At 39.2% G+C, this 13,383-nt stretch overlaps 1 protein-coding gene across 3 annotated transcripts in view; it reads left to right on the forward strand.

Moving 5' to 3' along the window:
* LOC126248850 (protein unc-50 homolog A) overlaps positions 1-13,383 on the forward strand; it is a 97,586-nt gene that overhangs the window by 29,103 nt on the left and 55,100 nt on the right. For all 3 annotated transcript variants that reach the window (XM_049950278.1, XM_049950280.1, XM_049950277.1), the window contains exons 3-4: positions 1,084-1,149; positions 7,610-7,730. In XM_049950278.1, the coding sequence (XP_049806235.1) occupies positions 1,084-1,149; positions 7,610-7,730 (187 nt within the window). The remainder of the gene's footprint in view (positions 1-1,083; positions 1,150-7,609; positions 7,731-13,383) is intronic.

Consider the following 13,383-nt stretch of genomic DNA (forward strand, 5'->3'; position numbering starts at 1 on the left):
ACTACTGATGAATGATATTGCATTGTGTTCAGCAATGAATATTGTGGTTCTGCACCAAATCAGATCACCATGGTTAGCGTGTGTGACAGTGACCTGGATAGAGTTCCCATTCTTCCAACATTTTGAAGATGCACTGTGGTAATACTCCCGGCATCATGGTGTGTGGAGCTGTAGGATATGACTTCAGGTCATGGCTGGTAGTGATTGAGGGAACTGTGACAGCACAGTGATATGTCATGGATATCCTCAGTCCTCGTGTGTTACCTCTGGTGTGACAGTATTGTGGTGCCATTTTTCAACAGGATGATGTTCATGCACACAAAGTACATTTCAGTATGAACTGTCTGTGTGCTCTTGAGGTACTCCGTTGGCCAGCAAGATCCTCTGATCAGTCCCCAATGCAATACATGTGGGACGATGTCCCAGAGCCCGTATCCAGGATATGAAGGACAAATTACAGCAGTTGTTGACCAGCTTGCCTCAGATGAGAATACAACAGCTTTATGACACCCTTTCCAACTCAATCAGTGCATTCATTCAGCCCTGGGGTTGGGGGGGGGGGGGGTGCAACATTTTAACATTTTGTACTAAGTGGTCTCATACTGCCAAGTTATTTGTAAATTTGAGTCATTATTCTAGTTGTTGAAATAACATCATATGCCCTTTCAACATATAAGGTTTCACTTTGTTTCTTCTTCCCCCCTGCTTCATGTTTTAATTTGCGGCATTTCCACCAAGAAACAGAATGAAAGTACTGGCAATTGTGCACAGAGACATAGACTCAAATCCAATGTGAACTACTTGACCTTTGCTTGCTTCTGATAATGTTATTACTTAATTATTGTTGACATAATCAAAATTGTAGTTCCTGAAAATTTAACAATGTGTCTGACTTTTGTGGAATTTGAAGAGTGGCTTCTGATGAAAATGTGAAGCATATTAATTGTTGTGGTGACTTCAATCTTTCTTCTCACTGGTAATCATTACGATGGAAGTGAGAAAATATTTTTGGTTTATTTGACTGTTGTGAATATTCTTGGAATCTTTATTACTATTTATTAATTTAGGCATTTATCGTTTCAGAAACAAAATCACAGTTTGCAAGGGATGATCCAGCATTTCTTGTTCTCCTGATGTTTTGGTTGTGTGGTATGTACCCTTGAATCTTAAGAAAATCTAATATAACAGAAATATTTTAGAGGTAACATTTTACGCTGAGGTTTTTTCCATGTAAATGCATTATATTTCAGAGTGGGTGGCATCCACAACAATCTTGTGTTAATGCAGTTTAATAAATGTAAATGTGTTGTGTGTCCCACAAAGACAGACTGGCAGCTAAATAACAAAACTGGACTGCTGTGAACGTATCTTTACATATATATATTTAGCACGATTCATGTGTCTCACCAAACTCGCTGGACCCTTGCATGATAAGGTGCATTGGGTAGAATTGTTCTAGGCCTTACTGCCATATGTGAACTCATGGGATGTCAGTATTCTGACCTGGGTGAAAGACTATTGGGCATAGTAAACTTGGACAGTGGCTTTAGTCCATAGGGCACACCAGATATTTCTGCACCAGTTTTGGCTAAATGAAGCACTACATAACCCTTAGACACAAAACTGCTTTTATGACCTCTTATTCAGGGACGACAAATTGTGGAACTTTGGGATCTGAAGATAGGTCAGTGGTGTTGAAAGAAGTTACATAGCATCAAATGAGATATGTTAAGGTCATCAGGAAAGCAGTGGTATAATGAAGACGAAATCAAATTAAAAACAGAAAATATTTTGCTATACTGAGAAACAGAACATGTCTGAAATCCAGAGTTAGTGTTATTTGTAAATGATAAAATAAAAGAAACGGTTTTATTGTTATTGAAGGAATCCGAGAGAGAATAGCAAAGCTCTTTTTAAAGTAAATAAGGTATTCCAAGAAAATCATGTCAGTCTATACACCAGCATGCTCAAATTCTTATGAGGGGTCAAAGATTTCTGTGAAGAGTTAAAAAAACTGTTAAACTATGGCAAATCCCAGTAGGAGATAATGGTGGGGGATTTTATCACACATGTAAAACCAAAAAAACTGAAGAATGATTCTTTAATGAGAAACTTTATATGTCATTGCAGAAGTCATTGAGGCCATATATTATTTACATTTATAAAGAAAGATGTATTTTAGTAACACATTGTTCTGGTTGAATACAAATAGTTAAAGCAATTGACAATGATCAAATAGGCAAAACATGAAATTACAGCTTTTTATGTGACAGAAAAGAAATTAATAAAAAACTTAATAATAAAATGTCTGCTGTCTTTAAATAGCATCTTTTAATTGTCATTGTTCACTTTGAGGACCAGGTTCATCTGTAGGGCTTTAGTTGTCTACTGAGGGACCTAAATTGTGATGTCAGTGTGACAGAAACCTGTATTTTACAAGGTTATAATGTGTTTCTAAAAGAAATTACCAGAGTTATTGTAGAACATACACAATATTATGATTGAAAATAAGCAGGTTTTTACTAGAAACGTGTAATTTATGTATGAACTGTGAATCTTTCTGTTGCATATAACATCACAGTGAAGTAGCTTCCTCATGGATAAAATTCAAAATCAGTTCCTTGTATTCAAAAAAAGTGTGTTTGAAATCAACACTTACACAAAGTACAATTCAAATTAAGTTTTAGGCTCCACAGACTGCTGTATGGACAATCTACTAATATGATTGAAAAAGTGCAAGATATTCAATCAGTTCACAACTAAAAATGTGAATAATCTCCAGGAGCTCACACAATAGGAAAAAAAGTGTAGGACAAAGTGAAAACAAAATTTTATCCAGTAGTTAACATCACAGACATTCACATCATCAACCAAGAGTTAGCTTAGCAAAGGCCTCAAACACAATAAATAACAGTCATCTTCCAAACGAACTGCTCACATGCTTATTACTGATGTAACTATAATTACTTCTTTTGCTGTATCTGATTAAATTTATAGCACAATTGCAACACACAAAATTCAGGAAGCCGTTCAGAAAGAAATACAAAAATCACAAGTATCTTTTAACATGTTGCAATATGGTATGTGAAGCTGCCTGCAGGAGGGGCAGTGCATCGGGCTCTAAGGCACCTCTGATGTAGTGGTTGCTGTTCAGATTGCCCTTAGTACGTAGGAAGTGGGATCACATGTTGTAGCCAGTGGTACTCCAAACCACCACATTTGTCATTTGTCAATTATACCACTCAACAGTGCAGTCTGCCAGATATGTGGCACCATGATAACATCTACACACATGCTACCATCACTGTAGGACAAGTTAAAGTGGAACACATTTGAAAACGCTAAATTTTCATACTCAACATGCCAGTGATGGCGTTTACATGTGCTTAGCAGACAAATGAATTGGTGGTTTCGGAACATTGGAAGCTAATGCAATGGCATGTGTGTCACCAGCAAGTCCTCAGCAGAAGGCATTGAACCATAAATGTAGACATGTCGACATCCATTGCAGCACTCCATGTCAAGTCAGTGCTATGGATGAAGCTGTTTCATCAGTTAGCATCATGTGGATAAGATGGCTGTCGTCCTGAGCTGTAGTTACATTACATGATCGAGTACCCGCTCGTCGCTGAGTACGACCTTCCTCTGTCCACTGGTTTCACACAAGCATTACTGTCACAGCAACATGCCCTGTGTGAGCCATAATGTCACAGTATGGCAAACTCATTTCCAGGAAACCAATCATTCTGCCCTGTTTGAACTCTCACACATGCTCATATTGCACCCTTTTATATTGACGAGCATACCAGATCTTCCTTGCACATTTCCACTTTGTTGAAAGTTTTGCACAAGCTGAGTATAGGGTAACACTGACCTGTCTGGACATACAAAAGGGGCATTTCTGGCCCTACGTGCCACTAGAGTGTAACAATTTTATGTTGACTGTATAAGAAATGGTCTTGTAGTGATGTGAATCCACAAGCATCAGTATTCAGATCACAGCCCACAATTCACAATGCTAACACACTTATTAGACCAATTGTAAATTCACAGGGTGAAACTGCATTTAAAGTTAACAAGAAAAGATTAAAAACATCATAGAAAAATCATATGTTTTTTAAAGAAACTCTTTGATTAAGAGCAACATTGAATTAAAAATGTTCACCCCAGCCCCATGCCAAGTAACTGCATGGTAGCCTTTTTAGCTATAGGAAACATACTCCAAAATGTAAAGGTGGACCCAAATAATAAAAGATAATCTATACAAACACAAAGTATGTAAATACTGCTATTTCCAAACTCTTGGATTTATTAAAATTAGTACCAAATCATAATTATCTTAAATTTACTGGTAGAATATAAATAAGCCAATGAATTTGCTGTGGGCAGTAGCTTACCTATCTTTTATAATGGAGGGTGAAGCATTGACGATTACAGCTATTCATGCTGGCAAAATGTCATAATAATCATCAGATGAATGTTGGCCAAAGAATCCAAGACAGAAACCAACAAACAATTTAATGTACAATAAACAGTTCACTAACTGTGATGCTACAGAAGAATACTGTAGATTAAAATGGGTAAATTGGACAGCTAATGAAAAGGTCCTGAATTGAATGTTGAGAAAAAGAAAATTTGGTGCACAACTTGACTAAAAATAGATCAGTTGATTGAACACATTCTGGGGCATTGAGAAATAGTCAAATTGTTGATGGAGACCAAGTGTTGAGTACAGTTCACAGGGATAAAGTTTGCAGGAATTATGATGGAGCTTACATAGGATAGAATACCGTGGAAAGCTGCATGAAATCAACCAGTCTTCAGACTGAAGATTAAAACTGTGTGCCGGACTAACACCTGAAAGCCCAAGTGAGCTTTCCAGGCACTACTCGTGACTGCTGTCACATCTTTACTTGTGCTATAACCTCTCTTCCGCTTTCCAGACTTCCAGGAGTTCTCTTGCACATCAAGTGGGACTAGAATTTTTTGAAGAGAGGATATTGCAGAGAAATAGCTTAGCCACAGATGAGGGGTCTGTTTTGAGAATCAGTCTTTTACTCTGGAAGAGTGTGTGTGCTGTTTGGAACCTTCCTGGCAGTGGAAAACTGTGTGATAGACTCGGACTCGAATCCAGACGGTTGCCTTTTGCACGCAATGCTTTTGCCAACTGTGGTACCAAGGCCTAATGCACAACCCATTCTCATAGCTTCAGTTTTGTCAATAGTGCACATTCTGCTGCTTGGTGAAAATTTCATTCTAAACTCATGAATTTAAATGGCCAAGAAAATGTGTAGCTGTCAAATTTTTGACCTAATGGCCTCTGCTGTGCATGCCATTGCTATGCAGTTGAGGTAGACTGTATAATATTGAAAATAATGTATCAGTTAAAAGTGGAGTCACAAGAAACAAAGGACAATAACCTAGAAGATATTTTTTTAAAAAAAAAAACCTCATGCAATTTCACAACACTATATTTCCTACATGAATAAGGTTAGAAGCTAGGGGTAGATTTTTGCGTATGCATTGAAACTAAAAGTTTGCTGTGACACCAGTTGTAAGCTTCTGGTTCATGTGGTTGCCAGTAGGGTTCAACCTGGTGCTGATAGCTCACTCCCCTGCTTGCTAATTCATTACCCATTTGCAGTGAGTCAAGATGGCTATAACACAGCAACAAAAGGTGTTTTATATTTTCCGTTTAAAGTGAAGTTCAGTCACAACTAAGTGGTGTGATTCTCTTTGAGAGTACAGGCTCAACAGGTGATCAGCTAAAGGCATTACACCAATGGCCTTTAAGGTTGCCTGTGGAAGTTAAACACTTCAGTTGTGTGCTTCCCTTTCATCAACTTTGGGTGAGCTATGATGACCACATAGCAACAGGAGTGAATGCAATAACTCCAGGCATGCTCGAAAAAGTATAAGATTAGTTTGACCATCATTTGAATGAAAAGTTTGATCCCAAATGTAATATTAAGAAGTTTCCCAATGTTGCATGTGCTTTTACATGTATATAAAAGATATATCTTTGTAAAATCATATGGTTCTTTTGAAAATAAAAATTATGTGTTTCTATGTGTAAATTAAATTTTATTCCAGGTTTCTATCTTCAGTCAAGTAGAAGTTGTATTCTTTTCAAATCAGACATTTCTTTTTAAAACACTGTAAATTTCATGAAATCTACTATTGGAGCTTTTAGACACACTGATGATATTAATTCATTCTAAACTTGAGTAGATGATGACCCCATGAAGTGTGTATGTTATTAATGTAATAGGATATGCCAGTATGGCAAACCTTGAAAGATGTCTACATTATCTTCTTGATTTTTTGAACATATCCAAAATGTCCATATGTTTAAAGAAATGAGGACTATTAGCAAGATGATCTGTGACTGTAATAAATATACATAAGGCAGTTTCATGAAGTGGGCTGTGCAGTTTTTACACTGTTCTTGCCACATGGGGCATTGTTGTATTGTATTAGGCTTTGTGAACACTGTGGATGTTGGCATCGTGCAGGGATCTGCTGTGAAACACTAAAATTTAATTTGTGTTGTCCAGTTTGCAGTGTTCAACTAGTAATTTTTCCTACCTTTCATACAGTAGGGTTGCAATACATCTTGGCAACTATTGTTTGAAAATGAATACACTGTAATATGTAACATAATTATTCCTCATATGGAGAGGGAGTTTTGCTTGATTCACATCACCATCACACTATTAAGTAAAGTGGTCATGATTATCGTATACCATATTGTGTTGTTAACAACACACATCTGATGTCCGGTCACTTACAAATCACACCTTCTAAACTAATTACCTGTTAACATACATAGTATTTGTATTGCTGTTGCCAATGTGCAACAAGGCCATCCAACACCTTGATTAAAAGGAACTTTTGCACGGATGGATGTAGCAGGCGTGAATGTTCTTCTGTAGCATCTTACATGTCAAACTGTAGTCACCTGTAGTTGCTTGTGAAACTGTAGTCATAGGATGTTTTTTATGTAGCAGAAGTTGTTGTTTTGAATTGGAAGGAAACTGATAGTTTAAGCAGAACTTATCTTCATAACACTAAGATATTTTCTCGTTGATATTAAATGACATTAAGCCAATGCTGTGACTGCATGAATAAATTTTTACAAGCTTCTAATTATTAGTCAGTATTGTATAGTTTACTGTCAAATTTGTAACTAACATTGATGCTGTACTGGTGTAGGCGTAAAAACATAACAGTAATATACTTTGCAATATAGAACATTGTTACACATGCTGGATACATTTAAGTATTTCTTCAAGAGAAAGCTATATTAGTTTGTTAAGGGCCAAAAATGTGTGTATTGCTTAAAATTATATACTGTGTGAAGAAAGAGATTGACCTGTGGCTATCGTAGATGAATAGAAGATGAAATTAGACAGATGAAACTTTGTGCAAGTTGAATGCTGTTTGGTTCAGAGAATAGTTTTATCTGTATTCGAAGTCTGTTGCCAAAAAATGTTTCAGTTATATTGATATTACATACCTGATACACCAGTGTTGAACGTGTATTCATATATACAATTATTGCTAGTATTTTGGATTCAGCTGTGTAACTTGACATTCTTTATTTCAGCATCGTCTGTTGGATTTGCCATTCTTCTGCACTTGTCATTCTGGGAGTATTTCAAATTCCTGCTTTATGTGGTATTTGTAGACTGTATTGGAGTTGGTCTCCTAATAGCTACTTTTCTGTGGTAAGTAGATAAATTTTATATAAACTTTCTGCATATTTTGTGTCAGAAAAGCAATTGTTTACAATATTTGTGCACTAGAAAATAGTAACAGTTTTAAGAGTGTAAAATCATAGACAAGATATCATGTATGGATTGTGGGCTGGTCTTCTGGTGCTGGTGCATGGTCATTGCTTCCACAAGCAAAGTAATGAAGGCTAAAAGTTTTCATTGTTTAAGAACACATTATAATATCTAATCACTTCATTAATGCCATAAGGAAGGCCTCTGCCACTCTGCCACATTCCAAAGGCTAGTTTCCTTACGTATGGAAGAGATTAATACATGACTGACATAATGATAGCAAACTATGGGAACTCCAGGTAGGAATATCAACAATGTAGAAAAAGATATATTGCTACTTACTGTAAAGAAGACACCTCAAGTTGCAGACAGGCACGCTTAAGACACTTATATAAGGTTTTTGGCCATAGCCTTCAACAGTGAAGGAAACACACACCATTCATACACACAAGCAAGCACACCTCACGTACACACGACTGCAAACTCCAGCACCTCTGGTTGGAATGCAAGTATCACATGGGATGCAAGCAGCAATCTGGAGAGGGCATGGAAGAGGAAAGGATAGTAGTGTATGGGTGGGGAGAGAGAACAGTGTCTGGTGGAGTGTACAGGGACTAGACTGCCAAAAGGTGCAACATCAGGAGGTTGAGGGGCAGGGAGGTGTGGGAAAAAAGGAGAAGCGCAGCAAAAGACAGGCGGATATGTTGGCAGAGGGCTGAAAATAAACAGGCTGGGAGATGAGAATGGGGAGGAGATGAGAGGACAGAGGGGGTGGAAACTTTTGGGTGGTCAATTTGGGGACAGTATGTTACCTTAGACTGAGGCCGGGATAATTATGGGAGCAGAGAATGTATTGTAAGGATGAATTCCATTTGCAAAGTTCAGAAAAGCTGGTAGTGGAGGGAAGGATCCAGATGGCTCATGTAGTGAAGCAGCCATTGAAATAAACTGTCTTATGTTCAACTGCATGTTGTGCCACAGTGTGGTCTACTTTGCTCTTGGTCACAGCTTGGCAGTGGGCATTCATCCTGGTGGACAGCTGGTTGGTAGTCATATCAATATAAAAAGCTGAGCAGTAATTGCAGCAGAGCTGGTAAATGACATCGCTCCTTTCACAGGTGTCCTGGCACCTGATGGGGTAGGATAAACCTGTGACAGGACTGGAGGAGGAAGTGCTGGGTGGGTAGATTGGGCAGGTTTTGTACCTGGGTCTTCCACAGGGATATAATCCTTGTGGCAAGGGGTTGGGTTAGGAGTGAGATAGGGATGGACTAGGATGTTGTGGAGGTTGGGTGGGTGACAGAGAACCGCTTTAGGAGGGGTGGGAAGTATCTCGGGTAAGATGTCCCTCATTTCTGGGCATAACGATGGGTAATCAAAGCTGTGGCGAAGGATGTGGTTCAGTTGTTCCAGCCCGGGGTGGTAGTGGGTGATGAAGGGGACACTTCTTTGTGGCTGGCTCTTGAGCATGGAGGGAGGATTGGGGGTGTGAGGGGGAATGGCACAGGAGATCTGTTTGCTGTTTAGGTCTGGGCGTGGTGCCTATCTGTGAGGGCCTGATGAAACCCTCAGAATACTGTGCAAGGGGGTTTCTGTCACTGCAGATACGCCATCCCTAGGTAGCCAGGCTGTATGGGCAAGATTTGCTGGTGTGAAAGAGATGAGTGCTGTCAAAATGCAGGTACTGTTGGTCATTGGTGGATTTAATGTGAACAGAGGTGCAGATGGAGCCATTAGAGAGGAGGATGTCAACATCTAGGCATGTGGCATGCTGGGTTGAGGAGGACAGCTGTTATCCCTTTCACACCAAAATCTCTTCAATACAGCCTGGCCACCTAGGGATGATGTATCTGTAGTGACAAAAACTCCCTTGCTCAGTATGTTGAGGGTTTAATCATGGCCTTCACAGGCAGGCACCATACCCAAACCTAGTCTGCAAACAGATCTCCTGTGCCATTCCCCCTCACATCCCCAATCCTCCCACCACCTCTAAGAACCAGCCCCAAAGGAGTGTTCCCTTTATCACCCAGTACCACCCCGGACTGGGACGACTGAACCACATTTTTAGCCAGGGCTTTGATTACCTATCATCATGCCCTGAAATGAGGGACATCCTACTCGAAATACTGCCCATCCCTCTAAAGTGGTGCTCCATTACCCACCCAACCTCAACAACACCCTAGTCCATCCCTATGCCACTCCCAATCCCAACTTCTTGCCACAAGGATCATATCCCTGTGGAAGGCCCAGTTGCAAAATCTGCCCCATCCACCCACCCAGCACTTACTACTCCAGTCCTGTCACAGGTTTATCCTACCCCATTAGGTGCCTGGCCATCTGTGAAAGCAGGCATGTCATTTACCAGCTCTGCTGCAATCACTGCTCAGCTTTTTATATTGGTATGACTACCAACCAGCTGTCCACCAGGATGAATGCCCACTGCCAAGCTGTGGCCAAGAGAAAGTAGACCACACTGTGGCACAACATGAAGTTGAACATAAGACAGTTTATTTCAATGGCTGCTTCACTTCCCGAGCAATCTCGATTCTTCCCTCCACCTCCAGCTTTTCTGAACTGTGCGGATTGGATTCATCCTTACAACACATTCTGTGCTCCTGTAATTATCCTGGCCTCAAACTACAGTAACATACTGTTCGCACACCTTCCCTCCAACAGTTTCCACCCCCTCTGTCCTACCATCTTCTCCCCATTCTCATCTCTCACCCTGTTTATTTGCAGCCCCCTGCCAACACATTCACCTGTCTTTCACTGCTCCTCTCCTTTTTTGCTCTTCCCCCCCCCCCCCCTCCATCTCCCTGCCCCTCAACCTCATGATGCACCTGTTGGCAGTCTAGTCCCTGCACACTCCACCAGACAGTGTTCGCCTCTCGCCCCTCTTGTACATTACTATCCTTTCCCGTTCCCAGCCCCTCTCCAGATTGCTGGTTGCACCCCACTTGATGGTTGCAGTCCAACCCGAGATGCTGGAGTTGACTGTGTGTGTGTGTGTGTGTGTGTGTGTGTGTGTGTGTGTGTGTGTGTGTGTGTTTTACTGATGAAGACACTATCTTTTAATTGTGCCTGTCTGCAACTTGATGTATCTTCTATATGGTAAGTAGCAATCTGTCTTTTTCCTACATTATTGACATAATGATATATAAGAAGTAATGAGTAAATTAATATTCTGATGAAGAAAGGAGAGCTGCAACATTTTAGAATAAGAAAACCAATTTGAGCACAAGCGTAGATCTGGGGTTACATCTTGTTGGCAAGAAACATACATCTTTGTTTTTATGCTTACTGAGCACTATGTTGTCATGATATTCTCATTCTTGGTATCTTGTTAATTATATATTTACATACAGTTTCATACACTTGGTTATATCAGTAGGCCTGTAATAATGCTACTAGTAGTAAGAGTAGAAGAAAGGGTTACAGGAGAACGTGAGCTTGGTACTAGGAATGAGAGAGGAGAAAGACTAATTAGATTCTGCAATAAAATTCAGATGGTAATAGTCAATGCTCTGTTCATGAATCACAAGAGAAGTAGGTATACTTGGAAAAGACTTGGAGATATGATATGATTTCAGTTAGATTAAATCATGGTGAGGCAGAGATTCTGAAATCAAATATGGGATTGTAAGGCTGACCCAGGGGCATATATAGACTCGGATCTCAATTTGCTAATGATGTAGAGTAAGCTGAAGTTTAAGAGACTAGTCAGCAATAATTGGCGTGCAAAGAAGTGGGATAAGGAATGAAGAGAGATGCTTGAAGTTCTCTGAGGGCTATAGATACTGTGATAATGAATAACAATTGTGATAACGAATAGCTCAATAGGCAGTTCAATTGAAGAGGAATGAACATCTCTTAAAAAGAGCAATCAGAGAAGTTGAAGAGAAAAACATAGGTACAAGGAAGGTATTGTGAAGAAACCGTTGGTAACAGAAAAAAATACTTCAATTGATTGATGAAAGAAGGAAATACAAAAATTTTCAGGGAAATACAGAAATAAATGTCACTCAGGAATGAAATAAATAGGAAGTGCAAGGAAACTAAAGTGAAATGGCTACATGAAATATGTGAAGAAATCTAAAAAGAAATGATTATAAGAAGGACTTACTTGGCATATAAAAAAGTCGAAACAACCTTTAGGAAAGTTAAAAGCAAGGGCAGTAACATTAAGAGTGCTATGGGGATTCCACTGTTAAATGCAGAGCGGAGAGCAGTTAGGTGGAGAGAGTACATTGAGGGACTGTATGAGGGGGTGAACTTACCTGATGATGTGACAGAGCAAAAAACAGGAGTCAAAATGGAAGAGGTAGGGGATCCAGTATTAGAATCAGAATTTAGAAGAGCTTTGGAAGACTTATAATCAAATAAGGCAGAGGGGATGGATACCATTCCATTGGAATTTCTAAAATCATGGGGGAGTGATCACAAAGTAGATGAAGGACATAAAAAATAGATTAGAATTGGTAAAAACATCATTCCTGGCCAAGAGAATTCTATTAGTCTCAAAAAAAGGGCTTAATCTGAGGAAGAAATTTCTGTGCATGTACATTTGTAGCACAGTATTGTATGGCAGTGAGGCATGGACTGTGGGGAAACCAGGACACAAGAGAATAGAAGCATTTGAGATGGGTGCTACAGAAGAATGTTGAAAATCAGGTGGACTGAGAAGGTAAGGAATGAGGAGGTGCACCGCAAAATCGCTGAGGAAAGGAATGTATGGAAAACACTGACAAGAAGAAGGGACAGGATGACAGGACATCTCTTAAGACATCAGGGAATGAATATCTTATGGTACTGTAGCTGTGGAGGGTAAAAACGGTAGAGGAAGACAGAGATTGGGATACATCCAGCAAATAGAGGATGTAGGCTGCAAGTGCTACTCTGAGATGAAAAGGTTGGCACAGGAGAGGAATTCATGGAAGGACCCCATCAAACCGGTCAGAAGATTGATGACTCAAAAAAACCTAGTAATAATAATGGGTTACCTGAAGCCTTCAGTACTGCCAGTCAGGTTTGACCAGTGACAACATCAAAATGTTGGATGTAGACTCATCGAAATTTAAATGTAGCATACAGAGCGTAACAAGAATTATACTTATTTTCATTAAATGACATTTGTCAATTTAGTCATCTCTCAACCAAACGGTCAATTTTCAATGTAACCTTGATATCAGGCTATGCAAAATATCAGTATTTCACCACAGCCTACGTTCCAAAAAAATATTACAAACAAAAAGCAAAAATTGTCTTTGTTGTGTTATCTTTCTATTTGTGTACATATGACATCGAAAGTCACATCATTATGTAACAGATCAAAGGTGATGCCTGTTATTGGTAACCCATAATCATTTATTAATCCAGGGATACATTTTTGCAGTACGTAAGATCAGTTTAATATGAGGAAAAACATAATTCACATATACGGACATATAAATGTATGCAGATTAGTTTAACAAGGATAGGACAAAAGATGCCTAGGTTTTATATGATGCTGCAGTAATAGCTGAGAGCAAGAAACAAACTTATAGATATAACCTTCCAAATTTTTGTAATTTTCTTGAACCGCTGTGATCAATTA

This window comes from Schistocerca nitens, chromosome 3 (assembly GCF_023898315.1).
Source record: "Schistocerca nitens isolate TAMUIC-IGC-003100 chromosome 3, iqSchNite1.1, whole genome shotgun sequence".
In the NCBI taxonomy this organism is placed as follows: Eukaryota; Metazoa; Arthropoda; class Insecta; order Orthoptera; family Acrididae; genus Schistocerca; species Schistocerca nitens.